Genomic DNA, 23,226 nt, shown 5'->3' with positions numbered 1-23,226 from the left:
TCTTACTGTAGAAACTTTATTTGAAAACCGTAGTATTTTATTTGAGAGCAGACGGAGTGCCATAAAGAAATTTCTTAGTTAAGATAGAAAGAGGATAAACATTAAAAAAGCAATACCCAAACTGGGTTGTCTGCATCCCCCAACACACACACACCCCTTGTACACTATCAGGGGTTTGAATGAGAGATGCAGCTCGAACTCCAATTTCAAAGAAAGTGTCTTTGTCACAAACCAGAATTCTGGACTTGGAACATTATTGATATTAATTACCTGTAGATCTTGGCTGAATAGGACACTTATATCTGAATATCAAGTGCATATCCCAGGAGCAGGGGGCTAGAAAATGAGAAATCTTGCTATAAATTTTGTAAACAGTTGATTCAAACATCCGATTTTTTTTTTTTAAATTGCTTTCTATGAACACAGCAGTTTGAGTTTAATGAGGTCCACAGCGACCTCTGCTGGTAGACAGTTTGAATGTTAACATTTATTTCTGTCATGCACAAATAATTCTAGACTTACTGAAGTCATTCACTAGCGTGAGGCCAGAGAAAGATCATTTGTCTAGGAGGGTCTCAAAGTCAAATGACAAGATCCAAACTGAGATTTAGCAGGCTTCTGCATTAAGCTGATAGAATCTAACCTTTTGAGGAGGCTACTTCTTGCCCTGGAAAAGATTTGGTTTAGTTTTCTTATTGGCCTATTATAGCCCAAGGATGAAATTTCACGTGTGTGTATATACATATATACACACAAATATATATTTCATATATAAAAATACACATTTTTTTACATACCCCTATAATACAGAGGTACCCAGAATATCTCATGAGCTATTAAAAAAGCCAACTATGTATTGTCACTCTCAAAATGCTATTTTCCAGGAAAATTCTGTTTTTAAATCTAAAGTTGGTGGTATATCAAAACTTTAAAGATATAAATATTAGAATAAGACCATCTGGATGCTAACTACTATATTTTTTCCTTTCTAAATATTTAGTTTATTCATGAGATGAGTTAACTATCCATTGAATCTGCTCTGTTCAATATGACAGCCTGGAAAAGCAATGAAACATTTAAAATTCATAACCCAATACTATTCTTTAGCTGATGGGGAAGAGGAAAGCATTCATGTCTTTATTAATGAAAGAAGCTTTGTTATTTATTCTGGAAGCCTGTTCCTGCATCACAGTACTTTTGGCAAAAATATACTCCTCTGAAAGTCAACACATATCACATTGTTTGGAAAAGCAAAATAATGTTATGTTTTATATCCGACACCCAAAATCTCACACAACTCTAATGTCAGCCCCTTCATTGCTCTGGGCTTTTGTTGGTTAAGTTTTTTTGAGTTCTAGATCCGGACCAGCTCTGCCTCCAGGTACTCATAATTGAGTCCTCTGGATGCTTTGATGTGCATGTAAGTGGAGGCAGAGTTCGGTCCATTTTGTAAATGCATTTACTCTCAGCAGTCCTAGGGAGATAAAAACAATATAAGAAAATTGCTTCAGAATGGACAGGCCCAAAGCATGAAAACAGCAAAAGACAGAACAAAGCATCTTTAGAACCTCTTAGATCAGAGAGGAAGCTCTGAGCGGCTGTCAGCTCTCCTCTGAGCACTACAGTGACACAGCTCTTTGAAATAAGCAATACAATCACAACTCTGAAAGACATGGAAATAAGAAATAATATGTACAGTATGGCAAAGAAACCTTCTTGGCAAACAGAAACAAAGGTCCGATATAAACACGGGCCTAATTCCCTAGAACACTTTCGTCGTATCTATGTGTGATTGGAAATTGCCTTAAGTTTTTTTAAAAGTACAGTATTTTTTATGTGCACCCCTAATTATCACTCAAAGAAAGTGAAAATTTTCACTTCCCACATTTCCTGGCCTTTTTTTCACTTCATTCATGGAAATTCAAACAGGCCAAATGGCTTTATTTATTTATTTTTTAAACTTTTTATTTATTTAATTAATTGTGTTTACATAGATTCTAGTGTCGCCCCGAATGCATCCCCCTCCCCCTTATTCCCTTCAACATCTCCCTTGTCCTCCTCCCTACAATGCCCTCCCCCCTTCCCTTCAGGTTTATCAGGCCAAATGGCTTTAGCTTAGCTTCACAAGAGTCGTTGAGAAGACAGCAGAGGAGTAAAGCAGGCTGACACCGGGGCCAAAGCGCCACACCAAGGCGAGATGCACATTGTCCCTGGCCACCTTTACAGTCCCGACAGTCGTGCAATTGACACCAGGGCTGCACTCAAGTGAATGAATTGTCTCCTGACGGAATGCTTCTGATTCAATTGTTTATTTCCAGAAACCTGATCGCAACATGTTCTACTTCCAAGTAAATCTGAAAATATAATTAAATTGAGTTATATCTGAAATTTGGAGGGAAAAGAAATCAGGATTTTTTTTTCCCCAGATAATTTACCAGTGTTACATGTCTGAGTAATAATTCCATGTTGAGACCATTTATTACGGACCTGAAAATCATCCACAGTGAAAACTATAATCATAAAACCAATATCAAACATTTTTGAACTACTGAAGGTGATATAATTTATTATGGGAGTCAACCTTATCTCTCCATTTCAGAGAACAGGGCTCACTATTTACTTATAAGTATAAAAAAACACTTAGAAATTCATGACTACTCCTCTATTTTCCTGAATAGATTTATTGGAAAGTTATTTTGTTTCTTTCCTCAAAAGACAAATGGATCTACTGCTTTCTCTTTCATCGCAGACAGCAGCATTAACACAATCCAGTCCATGCACGTGGGGGAGTTCAACCAGAAGCTGGTGGAAGCCAGCACCCAATTTAAAAAGAAGCAAGGGAAAGGCACAATTGATGTTTGGTGGCTGTTTGACGATGGAGGTAACATTTTCTGGAATATACACTAGGGAGCAGAGTTTTTGTGTTGACAAATTTAACAAACAACACGGGAAGGTATATGAAAAAGATAGCAGTTAAAGAATAATACTTCTGTGTTCTCCCAAGAATATAAATTATTTAGGAGCTGTGAATGTGGGAATGAAAAAAGATGTAAAGCTATTACTTTTCTTTCAGTTAGTGTACTCATCTTTTCTGTCATAATTTACTCTTCTTTTTTTTTTTTTTTCAGGGCTAACACTCCTTATCCCTTATATCTTGACTCTCAGAAAAAAATGGAAAGACTGTAAATTAAGAATCTATGTTGGAGGGAAGGTTAACCGCATTGAAGAAGAAAAAATTGCGTAAGTAACTTATTTTCCTTGTGTTAGAACATCTTGGATGTTTGTTGTCCTAATGCTTTAATTTTAGAACTTTAAGTGTCTTTGAGGTACAATGGATTTAAACGTGAAGCCACTATGATAGGCCTCATGGTTACTTGGTTTTATGGTCAATAAATTATCTTTGCAAGTTTTCTAATCACTGCCTTAAGGTCCTTTTATCCCCTGCCACAAAGGATAATGCTTTCACAAAGGAGTTTGGCACAGAAGCCTCATCTCAAATCTTTCTCTCTCTCTTTTTTTTTTTTTTTTTTTTTTTTTTTTGGATTTTCCTGAAGTTACAAGCAGAGAGGCAGTCAGACAGACTCCTGCATGCGCCTCACCGGGATCCACATGGCATGCCCACCAGGGGGCGATGCTCTGCCCATCTGGGGAGTTGCTTTGTTGTGGCCAGAGCCATTCTAGCACTTGATGCGGAGGCCATGGAGCCATACCCAGTGCCCGGGCCAACACTACTCCAATGGAGCTTTGGCTGCAGGAAGGGAAGAGAGAGACAGAGAGGAAGGAGAGGGGGAGGGGTGGAGAAGCAGATGGGCGCTTCTCCTGTGTGCCCTGATCAGGAATCGAACCCAGGACTTCCACGCCAGGCTGATGCTCTACCACTGAGCCAACCGGCCAGGGCCTCATCTCAAGTCTTGAATGAGAGTATCATTCATTATCTGTGTCACGTACTTTGTGTTCTGACCAGTAAGAGTATCCCAGGAAAAAAAAATGTGGAGGAATTTATGTCCACTAACTTCTTCTGGGAGGTGCAAACCTGTTCATTCCCAGCAGTCACTCTAGCACAGCTCACTTCTAAGAGAACTGAGACCCTGCACGGGGACCTGGTGCCAGCCCTGCCACCAATGCGCTGCAGGACTTTGCCGCAGTCCCTGCACTTATCTGGGGCCCCAGCTTCTCCTTTGTAGTTTAAATGGATGACTGTTGAGAACCCTTCGAATTAAAAAATAAAAATAGTATAAATCTGTGCTTTTATCATTTTACTGACAAAGAGCTGAAGTATAGTTGAGAGAACAGCAAGCACACTGAGAATGTGGTACAACCAAGGGTCTCTGGTGGACATCCGAAGAAAGACCTTGGGCAGCTTTCAGCTCGTTGTGGCATGTCTAAATCCTGAGCCCTTCCTGGAACCTACTCCCAGAAATCACAAAATAATGATGGGCTCTTATTCAGTGATGTTTTTCTATTTTCTCTCCCTTCTTAGGCGGTATTCCATGTTTAATTTCTCTTAAAGGGGGTCATATTAAAATGGAAATGAACATAATGTCTACAACAATTCTATTTTCTTAAGGCCTCCAGTTAATTATTAGGACAACTGATAAAAGTTGAAAATGGTTAGTGGATTAGACAATAGTATGGTATCTATATTACCGTTAAATTTTCTAATTTCAAAAATTGTACTTTGTATAAGAATATTTTTGGTAGGTAGGTCAGCGGTAGGTAGAAATGAAGAAAGCAAGCAAAAAAAGAAAGAAAGAAAAAAGAGAAAGACAGATATAGATAGATAGAGACATATATAAAGAAGAAAAAGAGAATGATAAATCAAATGGTACAGAACATAAACAATTGATTAATCTAAAGATTCATTGCACTATCCCTGAAATTGTTCTGTAACTTCGAAATTATGTAAAAATTTTGGGTTGCCAGGGGAATAAACCTCCAATATATAATATATTGTCAACTAGTAATCACTGGCATCAGTTCAATGCCAACAGGAATCCTTAAATTGAGGTGTGGTGAAGAAAGAAACTTTATTCAGTTCAAACACAAAACTCTAATTGTGAAGTAGCTCAATAGTGATACAGCACGGCTTGAGAACAGCACAGATGTGGAAGAGTTCAATAGTGTTACACCTCAGTTATGAAGCGCACAGCTGTGGAACAGCACAGTTGTGAGGCAGGCGGCCCTGCTCTGTTCCAGCCACCTGTGCTGGCTCGTTCTGTGCCTGTCTGCTCTTCCTGTTCTGCTTTGCTCTGCTCCAGCGAGACTCCTTCAGTGTTTCAGCGGCAGTCTGGAAAAGGCAGTCTCTGCCTTTGTTGAAAAGTTAAAGTGCACTCTCCAAGACAAGAGAAGCGGACGTTTATAGAGAGAAATCCTTGCCCCTGGTCTCTGACTGGTTTGTCTTTATGCAAATGAGTACTCCAAATACTCACAGTTTGATTGGTCCACAAAGCACTGTAGTGATTGGTTAGAATGGAGCTGCTCTGCTTGGTCAAAAGATACTACTGATGGGGCTATACAGCTCTGATGCAAGGAAAGCTCCAGTCTGGTTGAAATACAATTCCAAGAATTTCTTTATAAGGGCTGGCTCGGATGACAGGAACACAGTGCAGGCAGGCAGTTAGTTCAGTGCAGGAGGCCAGAAGTTCAGTCCAGGCTTCTCCCTGAAGTGTGGTTTGTGTGAGAGGCCGCTGTTTAGAAACAGCTGCTAGGCTCTGCTTTTAAATTTGAGCACAGTTAGCCATTAGGAACCCTTCTTAGTAGGTATCTTCTTTCTTAGGGTCCATAATATATGATAATTATTAGTTTGTCAGTCTTTTGACAGTAAACTCTAAAAATTATCAACAAAATAATAGTCAATAAGTTTTAAACCATGTTGTTGTTTTTTTCAAATGATAAGAAAACTTGGGCAGTGCTACATTATTTCCCCTGAAACATAAATGCAGAGTGAGGCTTGCTCTTTCCAGTGTCTGCACCTATGGGAATTTCTCTTTGCCTTCAGTGGAGTAGCTTGGTCCATGCTTAACATATCCATAAGTATGATAATGAAAATCAAACACTAACCAAAGCCTTTGTCTTGAGAGCTAAGTGGAGATAATGATTGCTTTTAGTATCTTAAATGCAAAACTCTTTGATTGAAAAGTAGCTCAAGTCTTTGCAGGGTAGAGTTGATTAGCGTGTCATCGCAATACCCCAAGGTTGCAGGTTCAATCCTGGTCAGGGCACGTACAAGAATCAACCAATAAATGCATAAATAAATGGAACAACAGATTGATGTTTCTCTCTCACACTCGCTTTCTCTCTCTCCACTTCCTCTCTCTCTAAAATCAATCAATAAATAAAAAATTTTAAAGTAGCTAAATATGGAATGACAAAGTGTTTTTGTTCTTATATTTTCAGAATGGCTTCCCTTCTGAGCAAATTTAGGATAAAATTTGCAGACATCCATATCGTTGGTGACATCAACCTTAAGCCAAACAAAGAAAGGTATGAAACATTTAACAAGATCCATTTTTTTCATCTGTGATACTCTCTCTCATGTTGATTGTTAAAGGGTAAAAATGTTGCTGTTGTGACTTCCTGATAGGGTATAATAAAAAGGGACTTCAAATAATCATACAGAGCACTATCAAGTACATTCTAATGGAAGGAAAGTTTTATGATGAAGATGAGCTTGAGAGGGAGAATTGTTGAAACACAGTTAACATTTTAAAATTGCTCTTGGTGTCTATGGTGGCAAGAATAGCACAAAGTACAAGCATTCTGACCTGAACAATCAGAGCAAGTGAGTGGTGGGGGAGGGGGCGCCCTAGATGGAGAGCTCCAGTGGAGAAGCTGTGGAAACAGCTTGTGTCTTCTTGGTGCAAGGACAGTATCAGCCTTCTTTGGCCATTTTAGCTTTTAGACAGTAAGGATTCCAAACTTGGAGCCTCTGAGGGTCCCCAAGGAGGGGGTCCTTTAAAACTATCTGAAGCCTGGCAAGGAAATGTATTGTAACCAGAATTTTAAAATAACAAAATTAAAATAATTGTTTAAATGTCTTCAAAACATGACATCATTTTAACCCTTTTACATTGTTAAATTTCTCAAGTCTGTGATATTTCAAAAACAATTTGTAGGTTAGATCTTTACAGGAGTTCTCAGAAGTGCAAGATTATCTGAACATTATAGCTGATTGTAAGTAAAATGAACTACTTAGAGTGATAAGTTAACAATTATAAAATGTTTTCAATTGTTTACAGTCCAAAATCATGTTGATTATTCCATCTGGATGTAATTTTTTTTTTAATTTTTTTTTTTTTTTTTTTGTATTTTTCCAAAGCTGGAAACGGGGAGAGATAGTCAGACAGACTCCCGCATGCGCCCAACCGGGATCCACCCGGCACGCCCACCAGGGGGCAATGCTCTGTCCCTCCCGGGCGTCGCTCTGCCGTGACCAGAGCCACTCTAGCGCCTGGGGCAGAGGCCAAGGAGCCATCCCCAGCGCCCGGGCCATCTTTGCTCCAATGGAGCCTTGGCTGCGGGAGGGGAAGAGAGAGACAGAGAGGAAGAAGGGGGAGGTGGAGAAGCAAATGGGCACCTCTCCTATGTGCCCTGGCCGGGAATCGAACCGGGTCCCCTGCACGCCAGGCTGATGCTCTACCGCTGAGCCAACTGGCCAGGGCTGGATGTAATTTTATACGTTTGATTTGGTGTGAAACGAGGCCTCTAAGGGTTAGAGACAGTCACCGAGGTCTCAGTATGGCTCAGATCCCTGCTGGCCTGTTGGACCTCTTCACCTCTTCTCATTTCTGTTGACCATCATTTCTCCTTCCTCCGGCTGTTCTTATGGGGCTGCTCTTCCACATTCCTCAAGTCTTCTTGCTCTTCCCTTATTTTGATCCCTTGTAATCCTATATGAGCTTAATAACTAAATAAAAATTATCTAAATTTAGGGTGAATTCTTATTTACTAAACAACCTTGAACTTCATGCTGTTGAGGGTATTTATGACTTCTCCAAGATTCTGGGTCACTTAAAATGGCTTTATAAAACACCATCACTGTGATAAGCTATAATCGACAGGGTTGACCTAGGTTATTATCATGTAATGTTTCCTCGCATTATATGCACTACCAATGCTTTGCATTCCTATATTTCTACAGTTATAAATACTTAAAAAATTAAGAACAGATTTATAATTGTCCTTGGTAAGTAGAATTAATTTTTTTGTATGAATTGGGTTGTCATTCAATAATCTCTGGTAGCCTTCCACATTTCACTTGAATAATTTTAATTCCTAAGTCATTGCCTCTTGGCATTTGCAGTGACGTGATCAAATGAGCTCATCTTATGGCTCTAATTGGTGGAAATGCAATCTCTTTCATAACACAGCAAGTCCGATGGTTCCCTGATATGTGCCCTTAGCAACAGGCCAGAGCCTGCCAATGCTCTGCCAGTTCAGGGTCATTTATTGTTGTCTAGCATGTAGTCACAATGTCTCTTGCTGACTTTGGATTTTCTATAAGCCTTGGTTCAACCTGAGCACAAATCAGTCATCTATTGTGGCCAAATTCTTCTTGTTATTTGTCTTATCAACAGCTAAGGACTGTCTGTGCTTGCTGATTCATTTGTTCCTCTATCTTTGCCTCTTTACCCATTAATATGGTTTTTCCTACCCAAGTCTTTATTTCTTTCCTGTTCTTTCATGCTAGTCTCTTCTATGGTCACCCCCTCATACCCATCATTTCTAACTTGTCCCCAAGAATGTTGGACCTCTTTCACTAACCATGCCTCTTCATTCTCTCATTATCATACTTCCCTGACCATTGTGCCATGGTTCTTCTTTTCAGAGATAAAACTCTATAACCAGTAGTGAGAAGCAGAGACCCGGGCATCTTTGCTTTTCCTCCAGTATCTAAATTTTAATTTAGACGTCATTTTCATTGGGTGTTTCTTACATAGCTTCATCGTCCTGCAATAAAGAGATCTATTTCTCTTTCTCAGAAAAAAATAAAAAGTAAATTCGTTTTCACAATCTCAGAGATTTTCATCCTGATAGTTCAAAGTCCTGAGGTGGATGTAGGGGGTGTAGGAGGTGGGTGGGGGCAGGAATCCATTGTTACTAGCATTAAAGAACTTTTGCAGGAATGTACCCCAGTACAAAGACAAAAGCTACCAAGAAGAGGTGTGCCGGAAGTGAGTGCCAGCCTCCTCTCTTCAGCCTCAGTACTTTATAAAACAATTACGTGTCTGATGTTACCAATGGCTGTTCCAATAGCTGATGGTAAATTTTAGAACATAGAACTCAGTAAATCTCACATATGGCTACTGGTAGCACATCTGGTGCCTTTCTAATAATTTTAAAGAGGCAACTCCTCTGAGTGATTCGTTAAAGAGAAATTGTCTACAGCCATACCTCCCTGAACGTGCCTGATTCTGTCTGATCTTGGAAGCTAAGCAGAATCGGGCCTGGTTAGTACTTGGATGGAAGAGAACAGAACTCCTTCTCTAAGCTGCTGCAGCCTTGAGCCCTCTTAGGCAGGCAGCCCTTACCCACCATTAACAGCTATCTCCTGATCACTGGTTTTTTGTTTTTGTTTTTGGTCACCAGGTGACATAGAATGTCAAAAAACAATGTGTTAGTGATTTCATGTTGGAGACTAATGTTAAGTGCTCTTAAATTGCATTTAATAAATCTTTCAACCACCCGTGAAACATCAGTAAGTTTTGGCAGAGACATTTTATCATAGATACATTAGCTATAATTTTTTTTTCAGAGACAGAGAGTCAGAGAGAGGGATAGATAGGGACAGACAGACAGGAACGGAGAGAGATGAGTAGCATCAATCATCAGTTTTTTTGTTGCGACACCTTAGTTGTTCATTGATTGCTTTCTCATATGTGCCTTGACTGTGGGGCTACAGCAGACTGAGTAACCCCTTGCTCAAGCCAGCGACCTTGGGTCCAAACCAGATGAGCCCATGCTCAAGCTGGCGACCTCGGGGTCTTAAACCTGGGTCCATCTGCATCCTAGTCTGACGCTCTGTCCACTGCACCACCACCTAGTCAGGCTAGATAGATACATTATCTATAATATGACAGGACAAGGGTGAACAGGGGTACAAAAACATAATTAATGAGAAACTAATTGAGTCAGGAAAAACAGAAATACTCTTGTTGTTGAATTTCATTTTTTTGTATAGATCAGGAGTCCCCAAACTACAGCCCACGGGCTGCATGCGGCCCCCTGAGGCCATTTATCCGGCCCCTGCCACATTTCCGGAAGGGGCACCTCTTTCATTGCTGGTCAGTGAGAGGAGCACATTGACCATCTCATTAGCCAAAAGCAGGCCCATAGTTCCCATTGAAATACTGGTTAGTTTGTTGATTTAAATTTGCTTGTTCTTTATTTTAAATATTGTATTTGTTCCCGTTTTGTTTTTTTACTTTAAAATAAGATATGTGCAGTGTGTATAGAGATTTGTTCATAGTTTTTTTTATAGTCTGGCCCTCCAATGGTCTGAGGGACAGTGAACTGGCCCCCTGTGTAAAAAGTTTGGGGACCCCTGGTATAGATTGAATTAAAGTCATAGGTCAAAAAGACAACAATCTTTATATAGAAATCAAAGAGAAACTAGAAGCAATTGACTAGATAATTTAGAATAAAGATGCTAGAGTGGTAAAAAAAAAACTAGTACAATAATTGGAGAAAGGAAATCTTATATGAATTAGGGGGAAATTTTTGTACAATTAAATAAATTTTAAACTTTGTTGTTATGAAGAATAGAATGGGGACAGCAGAATAGCTAGAAGTTAAATTTTTAATTGAATTAATTTTTATTTATTTTTAATAGCATGTAATGCTTGGCCTAATCTACAGTCAATTAAAAAATATGAAAAATTACATTTAATGGGAATCAAAATAAAAATCTTAAGCTAAATTTGGATCACCTGAGGAGATGGAAGATGACCAGCTGAGGGTAGAGCTATAGGATGAAGAAATCAAAGATGAACATAGGCAAAGAGCAGTAAAACTTCCAAAAAAAATAAAAGGGTAAATACAGCCCCTGATAGCCTCCTGTGTCACTTGAGCATGTTTCAGTTGCAAGTAAAACTCACAGTGACTCAAGTAATAGAAATTTATTGTCAAACATAACTGAAAAATCCAACTGTATTTTAGCTTTCAGGCAAAGCATGATCTAATAGGTTAATTTTGAAATCAGACTCATTTTTATTCTCTCTTCCTTCCATTATGAAATCATCAGTCAAAGTTGATTTAGCTAATAAAAACAAGATGGCTGCCTATAGCAATCAGGATTACATATTTGCTAATTTATGTTCAATGAGAACGTTTGTCTTTTCCCCAGTCATTGAATTCAGGACTTGAGCACCATTTTGTACCAATCTAAGCCACTGCACTGCTTGCTATGGTCAAGTCAAATGTTAGGTCCATATTCATCAAACTTGCCTGGGTTATGTGCCCATCTTGGCCAACCACTCTGGCAGAAGAAATAGCAGTGTGCTGACAGGTTGATGCTGGAGATGAGTCATTCCCATCCAGACTACAATGGGGAAGCATAGTATAAATGCTGGGAAGACAACCAGCAACCTCTTTTCTACCTTTTATTTTTTAAGAAACTATTTTTGAACTGGTCTTTCAAATAAGTACCTGAGTTAAGATGCAAAGAAAACTCTTATCCCAAAATAAGCATATGGGGAGCTTAAACAGAGCCACCCAGTTGCTAACCTCTGTCTTGTAGCTGTGTGGTAAAATGAATGCCTTGCTTTTTTACAGGGCACTGCACGCTTTTAATAGCCCTGTCACCCATATCATACTGACCCTCATATCAATCCCCATGCCAGCCAGCTCTGAGTGGCCAGCATTACCCCCTTTTATAGGCAAGGTTATCCATGTCAAGGAGGACAACAGAAGAGCTGGATGGAGATCTGAAGTGCTTCCAACACCTTTGCATTGATTATCATCAAAGGTCTCTGAAAGCACAGCACTTTGGGAGCCAACTGCAAATAGAAGTACTGTGTGGTCAAAAAAATAATAGGGCAGAATATCAGTTTTATTCCTTCCCTGTCTATCATTCTAAACAAGTCAAAGTGTCAGAAATCTACTGTATTGAGCATCTTTCCAATCCCTTAACAAAGGCATGCTGGTAGGGACATCCTACTGCTTTGTAATCTGTGCACGTTGATCTGCGAATCCTAAATCACGCCAACTGATGAAATCATTGAAGTCATGGTTTCATATTTTAATTTCTTAGCCCAGCAGCACATTGAATATAATTATCACTCATTCCAAAGTCACTAAATTATAAGTGAGCTACATTATATAAAACCAAAGACAATTATTTCTATTTGAGATCATCTTAGAGTAGCATATCAAAAACAACTATCATAAATTATAAGCTTTGTTTTGTGCTATCAGTTTTTAAAAATTTATCTTGAGACATGTTATGAAGGATAAGAGTGAGATATTCAGCAATTTATTTTTATTTTTTTAGCATGCACGAGAGGGAGGGGGGACAGATAGAAGGACAGATAGGAAGGGAGAGGGATGAGAAGCATCAATTCTTCATTGCAGCACCTTAGTTGTTCATTGATTGCTTTCTCATATGTGCCTAGACTGGGGGTCCCCAGCTGAGCCAGTGACTCCTTGCTCAAGTCAGCGACCTTGGGCTCAAGCCAGCAACTCTGGGCTTCAAGCCTGCAACCCTTTGACTCAAGCCAGCAACCATGGGTTCATGTCTGTGATTCCACACTCAAGCTGGTGACCCTGCACTCAAGCTGGTGAGACCACGCTCAAACTAGTGAGCCCGCGCTCAAGCCAGTGACCTTGGGGTTTCAAACCTGGCCAATGCTTTATTCACTGTACCATCGCCTGGTTAGGCTTGGCAATTTTTTTAATGTTCTACAGTGCTAATATACTGCTGCTCCTAGTTTTGTACTAAATGATTTCTTCTTAATTATTCTAAAATGGCCTCAGATTTTTAGACACTAAAACATTATTAATTTTTGTTCTTTCTTCTGCCATGCATCTGAACAATAGTCATTTGAAAAGCTCAGGCAACAACAGCAGAAGGACACAGGCCTCAGTATTTGTAGCAAACATTCAAATTGTTCTATAGCCATTTAACTTGTGGGAGCCCTTGCTATTCTCCCACCTGCCCAGAGCCTCCTGCCTGCCAGGTGTGGGAGTTGCTATGTGGACCCAAGGTGAGGATTGCAGCCCTACCCAACTTTCAAGGAACCTAGTTTATCTTCTACATTGGTTCATGCATGTCTTCCGTGGAATATGTGAAATAAGCTGATAGAAACTCATTTATGGGCTAACATGTTTACATTACAACTGTGTCTTTGTATTATTTAGAAAATGTATTCACAGAATAATTACTAATGTGTTTGTGTGTTTATATTGAGGGTCTGATACCTAGAAGGTTAACAAGGCCTCAAACATGTTAAGGCTTTTCCTCGGATAGGGAGGTAGTACTATAGTTGTGGTATTACTCAGTGTGCCCCTTGCAAAGATAACTCTTATAGGTTTGCATGACGTTCAGCTCTGATTCTGCAGCCTGCAGAGCCAGTCAAACCTGGAGTATCTGTAAAATAATGAGTTTCCCACAGTGAGGACTCTTTTGTAATTCCAATTTCAGCTGGAAAGTCTTTGAAGAGATGATAGAACCATACCGTCTGCATGAAAGCTGCAAAGATTTAACAACTGCTGAGAAATTAAAGAGAGAAACTCCATGGAAAATCACAGATGCAGAACTGGAAGCAGTCAAGGAGAAGGTGAAGACTTGTTTTCCTTAATTTTTACTTGGCTGTCTAACCAGCAGAAAAAGAAAAACAGTGGTTGATGTAAAGATCAAGAAGTAATGTATCTGTTACAGAATTTTGTTATTTAAGATCCAGGATTCCTGCATTTTCAAGTGCTTTTCAATTTTATATTATGGGTTATGAGGATTTAGAAAACTTTTTACTTATTTAATATAAAAACAACTCCTTTTAACAGTTAGAAAACACAGGTTAATGATACGTATTGTGAAGTCTCCTTTCAAGTTTAATTTTATGGAACAGGAGACAGACCCATCAGTCTCAAATAATTAAAGTCAAGCCAGTATATATGCAATGTAGGTAAAGATAGATTGGCTCACAATTTAATGCAATAACAAAGAATTTTAACCTGATAAGGATAGCTATGAAAACAAAGATAAGGACCTGAGAACATATGTAATTGGAGTATTGAAAGTTGGGTCAGGCACACGTTGTAGATGGAGGTGAAATGGCGAGCTTTTCTAGAAAACCCGACCAGAGTTACCCCCGTCAGGCCCATACTGAATGAGAGTGTGATGGCGAGGATGATTAGGAGGGCGGGGACATAAAAATGAAGTAGAAGCAGGGCATTTGAATTGGATAGGATCACAGGAATCTCCAAACTACAAAATTAAAGTTAAAATGACATTAGGAGCTGAAGTTGGAATAAATTAAAGCAAAAGATAGTAAAAGCCTTTCAAAATTAGTGAAAGAATTACTGAGCTAAGAATGATAAACTATGTGTAATAAACTGCTCAGTTCTAACAAAGACTTTTCATATAATTGAGCAAATCACATATCTGGAATCATTTCTGAAACCAGTGAAATATAATAGTTTATATTATTACTCTTATCACTGTAAAATAGTCAATTGTAATTTTTTTCCCCAGGTTAGTCTTTTGGTGACTTTTTAGTTGAAATCAGTACCTTATGCTGATAAAATATTCAAAAAGCTCAAAGAAAGGTTGATTAGGATATAATATATATTATTTTTTTTTAAGTGTTATTGATTTTAGCAAGAGAGGAAGGGAGAGAGAGAGACAGGAACATCAATCAGTTCCTGAATGTGCCCTACCCGGGATAGAACTGGCAACCTCTGAGCTTTGGGACAATGCTCTAACCAACTGAGCTATCCAGCCAAGCAGGGCATAGTATATATTATTGATATCAAGTTGGTGTCAAGATTAGGTTAATTTTCTTCAACCACAAACCTTGTCCCTAGAACAGTTCTTTCTCATTTTCTTTTTACTGTTATCCATGTTGTTTGCTTGTTTTTCCCCCTAGAATTTAATAAACCATTATAGTTCAGTGACAGTCTGGTTTTATACTTTAGAGTTCCAAATTCCTCATGAGTTTTTAAAACACTGTACATTTCCAAAACTGAATTAACTAATTGTTTATATATATATATATATATATATATATTTTTTGTTGTTGTTGTTTTGGTTTTTTTTTGTTTTTTGTTTTTTGTTTTTTGGTTTTTTTACACAGATTGAGAGTCAGAGAGAAGGATAGATAGGGACAGACAGGAACAGAGAGAGATGAGAAGCATCAATCATTAGTTTTTTGTTGCGACACCTTAGTTGTTCATTGATTGCTTTCTCATATGTGCCTTGACTGTGGGCCTTCAGCAGACCGAGTAACCCCTTGCTTGAGCCAGCGACCTTGGGTCCAAGCTGGTGAGCTTTGCTCAAACCAGATGAGCCCGTGCTCAAGCTGGTGACCTCGGGGTCTTGAACCTGGGTCCTTCGCATCCCAGTCCAACGCTCTATCCACTGCACCACTGCCTGGTCAGGCTAATTGTTATATTTTTTAAGAGTGAGGTTTTTTTACTTGCCATAATGTGAGGTAAGAAGAGAAATTCTTACTCATAAATCTGTGAAAACTGCCTTCAACAAAATCTAAATGTTGTCCACAGAGTTACCGCCAAGTTCGACTGAATGAACTCTTACAGGAGCACTCGAGAGCTGCTAATCTCATAGTCCTGTAAGTATCACTGCAGACATTGAAGCCTGTTACAGGGAACTCTTAGGTAAATGGGTTAATCAATTTAAAAGCCCATGCTTATTCAGGTGGAAAGTTAAAAAAAATTGGAACGTGTCGAATGTTAGACAATGAAAGAAAATAAAAGCCACCCTGGACCTAGAAAACTGAGGCCCATGGGCCTTAGAAGGCCCCACTAGCACTTTGCTCCAGGCATGTCCAACCCACAGGGCCAGGGCAGTGCCCAGCTGGAACCGTGGCTGCCCGCCCAGACCATGCTTCAGGTACCTGATCCTGAACCCCCCTGCCTGCCAATCTGCAAGCCAGCCAATGAGGCTCACAGACCACTTCACTGAGCGCGTGCTGCAGAGATGTAGAGTCCACTGCATGTTCACGAGGCTCCTTGCCATGTGGGGAGAGGCCACGCTGAGACCTTCTACCCCATAAATTATAAGTGGTACACCTGCTGAAAATATTAATGTTTGTTTACCTGAAGATTGACAGCTAAATATGAAAATCTCCAACTATTTCACATTTATAGCTCATGAACTGACTCATATGTACAAAGATAATAATGTCTTCAGGCAATGTCTAGCCTGGAGGACTACCCATCCAACATGTAGAACAGTCTCCTGAACTGAGTGGTTCAAATAATTGGCTTCTGAGGTTTCTCCCAAATATAACAGTTTTAAACTATTGGGAAAAATTATTTCTACCAAAAAAAGGGGAGAAGTATTGACTGATCAAATTTTCTATTTAAAAAAGAAGTGAAATATTTATAGTTTGTATTTTGTCTCTACAATGCCTAAACCTAATTTTCTGGTTTATAGATCTATGTCTTATCTGAGAAATACATCAGTGTGATATCTGAAAAATATATCAGCTGTAGAGCAATTGCCCAGTGTGTGGAAGTCCCGGGTTTGATTCCCTGTCAGGGCACACAGGAGAAGCAACCATCTGCTTCTCCACTTCTCCCCCACCCTCTCTCTCTCTTCCCCTCCCCTTTCTTCTCCTCCTGCAGCCATGGCTCAAATGGTCTGAGCAAGTTGGCCCTGGGCACTGAAGATGGCTCCGTGGCCTCACCTTAGATGCTAAAATGGCTTGGTTGCCAAGCAATGGAGCAGTGGCCTCAGATGGGCAGAGCATCGCCCCATAGGGGTCTTGTGGGGTGGATCCCAGTGAGGACATATGTGGGACTCTGTCTCTGTCTCACTGCCTGTCACTTAAAAAAAAACAAAACTCAGTGCTTTCATTTTGGGCAGAAGGGGTATATAAATGTTTCAGGCTACTGATTATTAAATACCACTAATAACTAGTGATGTTACTGACTGTCATAATTGTCACCTTGGTTTTGTGTTTGTCTTCCTGCTGTCAGGAGCCTCCCAGTGGCAAGAAAAGGATCAATATCTGATTGGTTGTACATGGCTTGGTTGGAAATCCTCACGAAGAACCTCCCTCCCATCTTACTAGTTAGAGGAAACCACAAAAATGTCCTGACGTTTTACTCTTAAAACATAAAATACTCGAACATATTTTAATTTAATGTATGGATAATTAAGAGCCAGTCTAGTACGTTATACTGTAAATCTGATCTGCAGTTATACAAAGCCCTGGAGACTGTATTACAAGCTTCTACATAAACTTTATCATTATTTCTTTTTTATTAGTTAATGGGAGCTATCTTTTTTTTTTTTCTATCAGCTTAAGGGCAGTGTCAAAGCTAATGGTATGCCTAAAAAAAATTTTTGTTGTTGCTGTTGATAAATAAGAAAATTAAGGCAACTCTTGCTGACTTAGGCTCATGAAAATCTGCAACTTGATTGTAAGCTTCTCCAGGCAGAACTGATTTTCTGTTTGTTTCTGGGCCCTGTAGGGGCCTCAGCACCCTGCCTCATTAAATGTTTATTGACAGGCGGGGTGGGAAACATGGTGGTTATTAAAGGGAAAGACCAACTGGGCAGGAACCATGATTACGCTTACCTTTCTTAGAAGCTTACGTCTTCAAAGAGGAATCGAAAATCAATACCTGAAAACTTTAAGAACTACAAAATGTTTAAAGCAATTACCTAAATAAGGTTATTTAATGTAACACAGATTATATACTTAAAGTGATCTGAGCGATCATTGATAACATATGGCTTCAATTTGCTGCTGACTAAAATGTATAATAGCTGGATTCAAAGGCAACATATATTCTAATTAAATGAAATATATTCCTTTCTTAATATATAAACTTTAACTTTTCTCTCTATTAAATATTTTGAAATTTCCACCATAGTATTACTTTGCATATTTTTCTAATTAAGTGGTTAGCACAAATGAAATCTTCATAGATCTCTCATAATTAAAAATCTACACGCACAAATTTTCAAACATTATAAAGAAATATATCCTGAATCATTTACTTAGTTACTTTATAGAATGATTATATGTATTTAAAAGAACAATTAAAATATGAAGTGGAGAAACTTGCAAAATTTGAAATATATAAGTACTGATTATTTTTTCATTTTGTTAGTATTCCTATAATAATCACATTGAAAAACCAACAAAATATTTTTTCCAATGAATGACTTTTTTCCTGACATGTTATGACTTTTTATTTTAACTGATAAAATATAAGGGAAACAATGACCTTGAAATAAAAGCACTGAAATTTGTTCACTTTGGCCTGGGTCGTTTTTATTTTTCAGTCACTAAGCTCACAGTACAAAGGTATAGCAGATGGAGCCTGAAAATATCTATCATTTGCCTCATCTGAAGGTTGTCTACAACTGGAAGTCAAGATTAGGACTTCCAAGCCCAGACTCGGCTCAGGAAAACGAGCATGGAGGCAAGTCAGCCCAGCTCACTCAGCAGGCTCTCCCCATTACAAATGTGGGGGCACTTAACCTAACTCAGCCCTGGGTTAGGCCCTCTCCCTGGAGCCCTATGCACCTGAAATCCAAATGACTAGAAGTGGTGACCAGGATCAGGGGGGCCCAGCTTCACCTGGGCTGGACATTCTCTGAAACACTTGGGAGAGTCTCTGGGGAAGGTGAGAAGTAATGACTTGGGTAACAGCAAAGCCGAGCTCTCGTTTCTTCCAGAGGCTGCTTCAGTTTGGGTTCCCTGGGAAACAGACTCAGAGAGAGTTTAGTGTGGAGCGTGTTTACTAAGGAGTGCCCTTGGGACCCACACCGTGGAAGGGATAGGAGAAAGCAGGCACGGTGGAGGAAAAGGTGAGCTGTGATGCAAACTGAAGGACAGCCTCAGCTGACCCCTCAGGATGCTCTGGAGACAGAGGGCCCTTCCGAGTAGTCTCAAGCACAGCTGAGAGGGCCAGGCCTGTGTTCTCGTCACTGATCAGTCATTGGATGTGGCCTGCGGAGGGGCTGTGAAATTGGGTGAGGCAGCTGCAGCTTCCCTGAGGGCCTGAGAGCAAAGTCTGTCAGCTGACAGCAACCCCAGCTGCTGGGGCACTAATTCCTTCATTAAACAGGATTTGGGTGGGACATCACCATGCCAACCAATGGGGCCATATAAAGGAGTAGTTGACAACAATATCAACAACACACACACATACACACACACACACGAAGACTTTCAGATTGGTCTCACCATTTATTAGTGGTTTGACCTTAAACTAGTTATTTAATTTTCTGTGGACTACTGGCAAGAGAGTAACTAAAGTACCATATTTCCCCATGTGTAAGACGCACCCTAAATTTGGGGCCCGAAATTTGAAAAAAAATATATATGACATAAAGTTATTGAACTCAAGTTTTATTCATAAAATTCATATAACTCCTCATCCGCGTGAAAAAGTGGGAAATTCAAGTAAAAAAAAATCTACAGCCTGACCAGGTGGTGGCGCAGTGGATAGAGCATCGGACTGGGATGCCGAGGACCCAGGTTTGAGATCCCTAGGTCACCAGCTTGAGCGCGGGCTCATCTGGTTTGAGCAAAAAGCTCACCAGCTTGGACTCAAGGTCGCTGGCTCAAGCAAGGGGTTACTCAGTCTGCTGAAGGCCGCGGTCAAGGCACATATGAGAAAGCAATCAATGAACAACTAAGGTCTCCCAACGAAAAACTGATGATTGATGCTTCTCATCTCTCTCCATTCCTGTCTGTCTGTCCCTGTCTCTCTCTCTCTCTGACTCTCTCTCTGTCCCTGAAAAAATAAAAAAATAAAAATCTACAACCACTGTATATATAACTATGTACACAGTTTTTAGACCCCAAATTTTTTGAAGAAAGGTACATCTTATACATAAGGAAATATGGTAATATCCCTCAGTTTCTAAGTTAACAAAAGCAAAGAACACGGACTGAAATAAAAGGTATGGGTGGCAGTAAGGAACTGACAATTTTGAGGTCAAGAGCACTGTGCTGGGAATAGGCTAGAGTGGCAGAACTTTGAAAGAATGGGGGCTGTGTTTATGTACCAACAGATTTTTGTAGCCCTCAATTTCCTGACCTGGACCTTTGCTTCACCCAACTCCGTTAACCCAACCACCCCTCATCTCCATGTCTACACTTAGCTTTCACAGCAAATAGGAGATAGTTACACAATCATGTGCATGGCCGCCCAACTTTCTCTGTCCTCTCACCTTGTTTATATTTTTCAACAGCCCCCCCCACACATACAATGACTTTCAAAATCTTCACCACTTTTTCAGTTGATGACCCTGCCACCATCACTACAACATATCTATGTACAGATAAACATAAACCTTCCCTACGTGAATAGGACCATACTGGAAGCATTGTCTTACAAGTTCTTCTCTTAATAATCAATATTAGGGGCCCTGGCCGGTTGGCTCAGTGGTAGAATGTCGGCCTGGTGTGCAGGAGTCCTGGGTTCGATTCCCAGCCAGGCACACAGGAGAAGCGCCCATCTGCTTCTCCACCCCTCCCCTTCTCCTTTCTCTCTGTCTCTCTCTTCCCCTCCCGCAGCCTAGGATCCATTGGAGCAAAGTTGGCCCAGGCACTGAGGATGGCTCTGTGGCCTCTGCCTCAGGCGCTAGAATGGCTCTGGATGCAACAGAGTGACACCCTAGAGGGGCAGAGCATCGCCCCTGGTGGGTGTGCCGGGTGGATCCCAGTCGGGCGCATGCGGGAGTCTGTCTGACTGCCTCCCCGTTTCCAGCTTCGGAAAAATGCAAAAAAAAAAAAAAAAAAAAAAAAATCAATATTAGGAATCTTTCAATGGACAGTTTTAAAAAGAAGGTGATAGATTCTCGGAGGCTACCATAGGCCTGCTGATTTAGAATCTCTGTGGCGGAACTGCTGATCTGCAAGTTTCTGAAACTACTGCGCTCGGCAGTCTCTCCTAGTCCAGTGACTCGACTGCTACCACAGGCTGGTATTTCCCAAAACTCTGTTTCTAAACCAGACCTTCCCCAAGTCTCAGGTACAAATAATCAATCACTAATTTTCACAGTGTTTCTCTTCGTAAGTCCCACAGACATCCGAAATGCAGGATAACCAGACTTCTATTAAAAAACAAATAAACAAACAAAAACTTCAAACCACACAACTGGAGCAAAGGCATCCTATTCTCTTTCTCTGTTGTCTATCAGGTCCCCCCGAAATAACCAAAGAAACATAAAAATAGGAAAAATCAACATCACAGTAGGATATTAAGGAAGGATATCATCCATATAGTAACATTTTTTTAAAATACAGTTTACTTGGGAGAGATTGAAGGAAGCTATCAAAGGTCAGTTTGCAGCCAATGTTCTTGATAAAAAAATATGTCACGGTGAGTCATTATTGGAAACCTGGGGAAAACTCCACTAACTCCTCCCCCAACTTGCAGCTGGAGCTGAGAGTGCAACAATGAATGGTCTCCCTTTCGCTGGATGCCCAGAGTATTCAGAAATGGCTACCCAGAGAGCCAAACCATGTGCTTGGTGGGCACTTGAAGGAGACTTGGGTGTCGCAATGTGGCATCCCATAGATGCCCTTGAAAGGCACCAGAAAGATACCTGTCTACCACAAAGGCTGAGCCAAAGAGAGAGGAAGCCCTCGGCACACAGCTTCTCCCAACACAAAGAAGAAAAGGAGTTACTCAGTCTGCTGAAGGCCCACGGTCAAGGCACATATGACAGAGCAATCAATGAACAACTAAGGTGTCGCAATGCACAATGAAAAACTAATGATTGATGCTTCTCATCTCTCTGTTCCTGTCTGTCTGTTCCTGTCTATTTTTCTCTCTGACTCTGTCTCTGTAAAAATAAATAAATAAATAAATAAATAAAATAATAAAAATAAATAAATAATAAAAATTGCATGCAGATTCCAATAAATAAAAAACATAAAAACAAGAAAATAAATCTAAAAAAGAAGTCAGAAAAAATTCTAATTAAACAGGGAGAAATTATACAATATAATAGGATTATACAATAGAAGATCACACAAGAAATAAGCAAAATATATAAATGTGTATATTTTTCTTAGACTTTCAAATTTAATAAAAAATAAAATGAAACTATCTGCTAGCTTCTTATACTAAATTATATATCAAAAGGCTAAAAACAAAAGAATAAATAAAAATATTTAAAAATATTCGAACAAAAAACAGAGTTGGCAATATTATTCAAAGTTTAAGACTAAAAGAATTAGGAAGGATGGGAGAGTATCATTTTATATATGTAAAATGTACATGTAGGCATAATATAGCTATAATAATGTAGCTTTATGTAAACAAATAGCATGGTATTGACATAAATAATTCAAGAATTGTTTGAAATATAAGAAGAGAGTAATGGAAAGTCAGTTTGCTTAGGAAACAGCTCACTTATATCACTACCTTTGACAGATCAAATATAGGAAAATTCAAACTACATAACAAAATGGATTAATAGGTACAATAGTGCTCACCCACAGAGAATACACCATGTTTTAAAAATCTATAGAGTGTTTATAAAAACATTATACATTAGATAACTCAGTAAATTACAAAATGTAGAAATAGTATCACATTTACGGTATATCACAATGCAATAAAACTAACATTATTTATAAATATATGCAAACAATAACATAAAAAACCTTACTCCCTGGGAAAATAGAATTCTTCTAAATAAGGCAGGTCAAAAAATGTAATTTTAGACTCTTTAGCAAAAAAAAGACATTGAGAATTCCACATAAAATGTGTTTTATGCTGATCAAGCAGTATTCAGAGGTAGAGTTATACCGATAAGTAGATTTATTAATAAATAAGAAAAATGAAAGTTTACATTCCACAGAGAAAGTTAGAAACTGCACAAATTAACTAAAGGAAAGCATAAAGAAGAAATTAGGGAAGAAAACAGGATAATAAAATTAAAAGCTGAGATGCTAGAGTCAGAGGAGTTGAATTCCACTTTCCCTCTTATTAGTGGAGGGCTCATTATCAAGCCTCCTAAAGAACCCGTTTTCTCCTCTGGAACACAAGGATCATTAAAAGAAGCTCCTC

General features: G+C 39.3%; 1 protein-coding gene across 3 annotated transcripts in view; it reads left to right on the top strand.

The window, feature by feature from the left end:
• The window catches only part of SLC12A1 (solute carrier family 12 member 1), a 93,723-nt gene extending 75,277 nt beyond the window's left edge, over positions 1 to 18,446 (top strand). For all 3 annotated transcript variants that reach the window (XM_066344298.1, XM_066344299.1, XM_066344300.1), the window contains exons 22-27: positions 2,750 to 2,881; positions 3,129 to 3,240; positions 6,397 to 6,483; positions 13,640 to 13,775; positions 15,718 to 15,785; positions 17,158 to 18,446. In XM_066344298.1, coding sequence (XP_066200395.1) covers positions 2,750 to 2,881; positions 3,129 to 3,240; positions 6,397 to 6,483; positions 13,640 to 13,775; positions 15,718 to 15,785; positions 17,158 to 17,293 — 671 coding nt within the window. In that variant the 3' untranslated portion in view covers positions 17,294 to 18,446. The remainder of the gene's footprint in view (positions 1 to 2,749; positions 2,882 to 3,128; positions 3,241 to 6,396; positions 6,484 to 13,639; positions 13,776 to 15,717; positions 15,786 to 17,157) is intronic.
• Positions 18,447 to 23,226: the final 4,780 nt, after the last annotated feature.

Source organism: Saccopteryx leptura, chromosome 6 (assembly GCF_036850995.1).
Source record: "Saccopteryx leptura isolate mSacLep1 chromosome 6, mSacLep1_pri_phased_curated, whole genome shotgun sequence".
Taxonomy (NCBI): domain Eukaryota; kingdom Metazoa; phylum Chordata; class Mammalia; order Chiroptera; family Emballonuridae; genus Saccopteryx; species Saccopteryx leptura.
This window is presented reverse-complemented; position numbering and strand designations above follow the sequence as displayed.